The sequence below is a fragment of the Mandrillus leucophaeus genome, unplaced genomic scaffold (genome assembly GCF_000951045.1).
Source record: "Mandrillus leucophaeus isolate KB7577 unplaced genomic scaffold, Mleu.le_1.0 Scaffold58, whole genome shotgun sequence".
Lineage (NCBI taxonomy): Eukaryota > Metazoa > Chordata > Mammalia > Primates > Cercopithecidae > Mandrillus > Mandrillus leucophaeus.
The window spans coordinates 372,731-376,018 of record NW_012106252.1 but is presented as its reverse complement, the minus strand read 5'-3'; the positions used below and the strand labels follow the sequence as shown (position 1 = coordinate 376,018).

At 40.8% G+C, this 3,288-nt stretch overlaps 2 protein-coding genes across 3 annotated transcripts in view; one reads left to right on the top strand and one right to left on the bottom strand.

Moving 5' to 3' along the window:
• CNTD1 (cyclin N-terminal domain containing 1) overlaps positions 1-579 on the top strand; it is an 11,051-nt gene extending 10,472 nt beyond the window's left edge. Inside the window, exon 7 of the mRNA XM_011998765.1 lies at positions 299-579. Within this exon, the coding sequence (XP_011854155.1) occupies positions 299-469 (171 nt within the window). The 3' untranslated portion in view covers positions 470-579. The remainder of the gene's footprint in view (positions 1-298) is intronic.
• Positions 580-1,060: 481 nt separating this feature from the next.
• The window catches only part of BECN1 (beclin 1, autophagy related), a 22,075-nt gene continuing 19,847 nt past the window's right edge, over positions 1,061-3,288 (bottom strand). For both annotated transcript variants that reach the window (XM_011998767.1, XM_011998768.1), the window contains 2 exons: positions 2,602-2,744; positions 1,061-1,852 (listed from right to left, as the gene is read on the bottom strand). In XM_011998767.1, the coding sequence (XP_011854157.1) occupies positions 1,684-1,852; positions 2,602-2,744 (312 nt within the window). In that variant the 3' untranslated portion in view covers positions 1,061-1,683. The remainder of the gene's footprint in view (positions 1,853-2,601; positions 2,745-3,288) is intronic.

Below are 3,288 nucleotides of genomic sequence, written 5' to 3'. Positions count from 1 at the left end.
CAAAGTCCAACAATTATATCTTCTCAATTAATGAAAATGTCAAGGCCCAAATATCATTCTTATATTTCACAAAACTTATCTCCAGCAGAGGGAAATGTCTAGCAGAAAGTTTCCATGCTAACATTATCAGGGAAAAGGTATCCTAATATAATTTGGCCATTGGCAAACACTGGAATCTGGATTTCAGAAATTTGAATTTACAATTGCCTTGAGAGAACATCCCAAGTAATGTGTGTGTTTGTGCACTAAAACATGTTGAGATTTTTTAGTAATAAGAAATCTGTCTCTATTTCTGAAGGTTGTGGGGCATTTGCAGAGCATCACTGGTATTGCCTTGGCAAGCATTGCTGAGTTCTCTTATGCAATCCTGACTCACAGCGTGGGAGCCAACACTCCGGGGAGACAGCAGTCTATTCCTCCCCACCTGGCAGCCAGAGCTCTGAAGACTGTTGCTTCCTCTAACACATGAGGGAGGCTGAATCCACCAAATATAAACAGCCTTTCGTCACTGCACTCATGCCTCCCTCTGTTTACTTTCATACTAAGGGTACAGAAGTTCCAAGTCTCTTTTGAACTGTATTTTGTATGCCAATTTCATGCTTATTTTTTCTTTATCAGAGAGAGTTAAGGTGGACGAGCATGCCCTTTTTGTTATATCAGCCTGAAAATGTTAAAAAGCTAAGTGGAGACAGATCAGTTGTTTCATTTTTGTTTAACAAGATATTTATACTTTTAATTTCATTAAGAGGAACATCAGGCATGGAGATCAGTATTAATCAGGGACTCAAATACAGACTATCTGGGTGACCTTGACTAAGCATCAAAGAGGTAGCCTTTATTTCCCCTTAAAATTAGTTTAACATCTCTGTTCCGTTATTCAGATCTACACAAACGGGGCTTCCTCAACAGTTATCTATTTTTACTAGAGTCTTTTTTTAAAACTAAAACTAACTCTGAACATGTTTCAACAGAATTTCCACATACCTGCATTAGAATTCAATTCTCCCAGAATACAAAGTACTCTACTTTAAAGAAAAACCCAACAGTGCGCCCCTGGGCAGTTTTCAGACTGCAGCAAATCTTTTATTACAAATAATTAAATCTCTCCATAATGTCTCAAACAGTATCAAACACCATTTCATATCTCTAACACAGAGCAGAGTCGGCATTCAGTATGAGAACTGAGTGAGAAGTGTTACATTTCAAGCATCTGCACATCACATGGTGACCAGGTAAAGCTTAGATGTCATTTTCCCACATTATCCAACTGTGCATCTCAAACATATCCTCATCTCAGTAAAGACGAGTTTCTATTTCATACTGTTAAGTGCAGGAAGTTGAGAGAGATACAAATCCAGTGAAAACACATTAATCTCAATTCAACTCAGTTAAAAAAAAAAAAAAGCAAATTTAAATTAGTTTTTTCCAGAGAAGAAAGGGAAAGGAGTCCATGGGGTTAAGAGTCAAAACTGTGACAATGGTTGGCAGCTATACCTGGCATGTTGTAGCTCTGGAAACTATCTGTCATATGATATTTTAAAATAAAGTGGCTTTTGTGGATTTTTTCTTTTTTGGTATTGTAAACATGTACTGTTTAATATTACCCGAATTTAATTTAAAACATGTTTGCAAACAAAACAAAATTAAAAGCCTTTAAGGCAAACCTCCCCCTAAGGAAAAAAGTCATTTGTTATAAAATTGTGAGGATACCCACGCAAGACCCCACTTAAGATTCGTCAGCATGAACTTGAGAGCTTTTGTCCACTGCTCCTCAGAGTTAAACTGGGTTTTGATGGAATAGGAGCCGCCGCTGCCTCCTGTGTCTTCAATCTTGCCTTTCTCCACATCCATCCTGCAGATGGACACAGCAGAACTCATTAGTAACTGAGATCTGAGTTAAGTCAGTTCAGGGCAGGGACTTGATCATGGGACCATTCAAGTCCCATGACGTCCCAAATGACGTGTCATTTTATCTATTAAAGAACATTTGGTAAGGAACGGTAGTGTATTTTGGATTTGCTTGAAAGCCAAAAAATCAAGAAGACTGTCACAAGAGCCTCATTGTCATTGCAGAGTACAGGGACAGGACACACACTTTAAGAGAAGAGAAGCCTGGAGTAGAGGTGAGTGAGGGTTACAGTACTTCTTGCTGTTTTCCTAGGCATCCCTGAACTTGGCAGGGGAGAAAGGAGGCAGTAGAAAAAAAAGCTTATTTTGGGGTGATAGAAGCAGCCTTACTCTAGGTAAAACCTAGAGTTTCCATCCATCACTGGGATCCTAAAAAAATCAAAACTAGCATTCCTGTGTATTTCCAAGGACTTCAGGGAAACACCTTCTTGAAACTGGAGAGGAGGCTTGAGCTCTATGCCAATAAAACCCCCTAAACCATCTAAGGCCACATTCTTCTACTCCAAGGACTAGGTGGTCACATTCTGTCCTGCTTGCAGTACTGGGTCAGTCTCTGCCCATCAATGTCATGTGATTCTGTGCCATATTTTTGCTTTCCCACCATTTATACTGTTTTGCCTCCATTCTTACTGCTGCTTCAATTCTGTTCAATTTGGTCCTATACAGGTTGACTCAGCATTGTGCTATACTGACCTGTAGGGAAGACAAAAACGTGTCTCGCCTTTCTCAACCTCTTCTTTGAACTGCTGCACACAGTCCAGGAAAGCCACCATTGCATGGTCAAACTTGTTGTCCCAGAAAAACCGCAACCCCCCAGAACAGTATAACGGCAGCTCCTGCCCAAGAAGAGAAAACTGGCTATGGGTCTGGCACCAAGACAGGCTTCTAGAGATTGTTCCCAATCCTATCAATCTCTCAAGTAATATTCTGTCTGTATCCCACTGGAAACTTGTATTGTAGCTGGACTCTATCTTCCATAGATTTGAACAACTACAATAACCTTGGGCAAATAACAATGCACTTAGAACTGTTTCACCATCAATGAAAATGTACCATAGGTTGAGCATCCTGAATCCAAAAATCCAAAATGCTACAAAACCTTTCCAGGAAGAGTAGATGGGAAAAGAAAAATAAATAAATAGACCAGGCGCGGTGGCTCACGCCTGTAATCCCAGCACCTTGGGAGGCCAAGGCAGGTGGATCACCTGAGGTTGGAAGTTTGAGATTAGCCTGACCAACATGGAGAAACCCCATCTCTACTAAAAATACCTAATTAGCCGGGTGTGGTGGTGCATGCCTGTAATCCCAGCTACTCAGGAGACTGAGGCAGGGGAATCACTTGAACCCAGGAGGCGGAGGTTGCAGTGAGCCGAGATCATG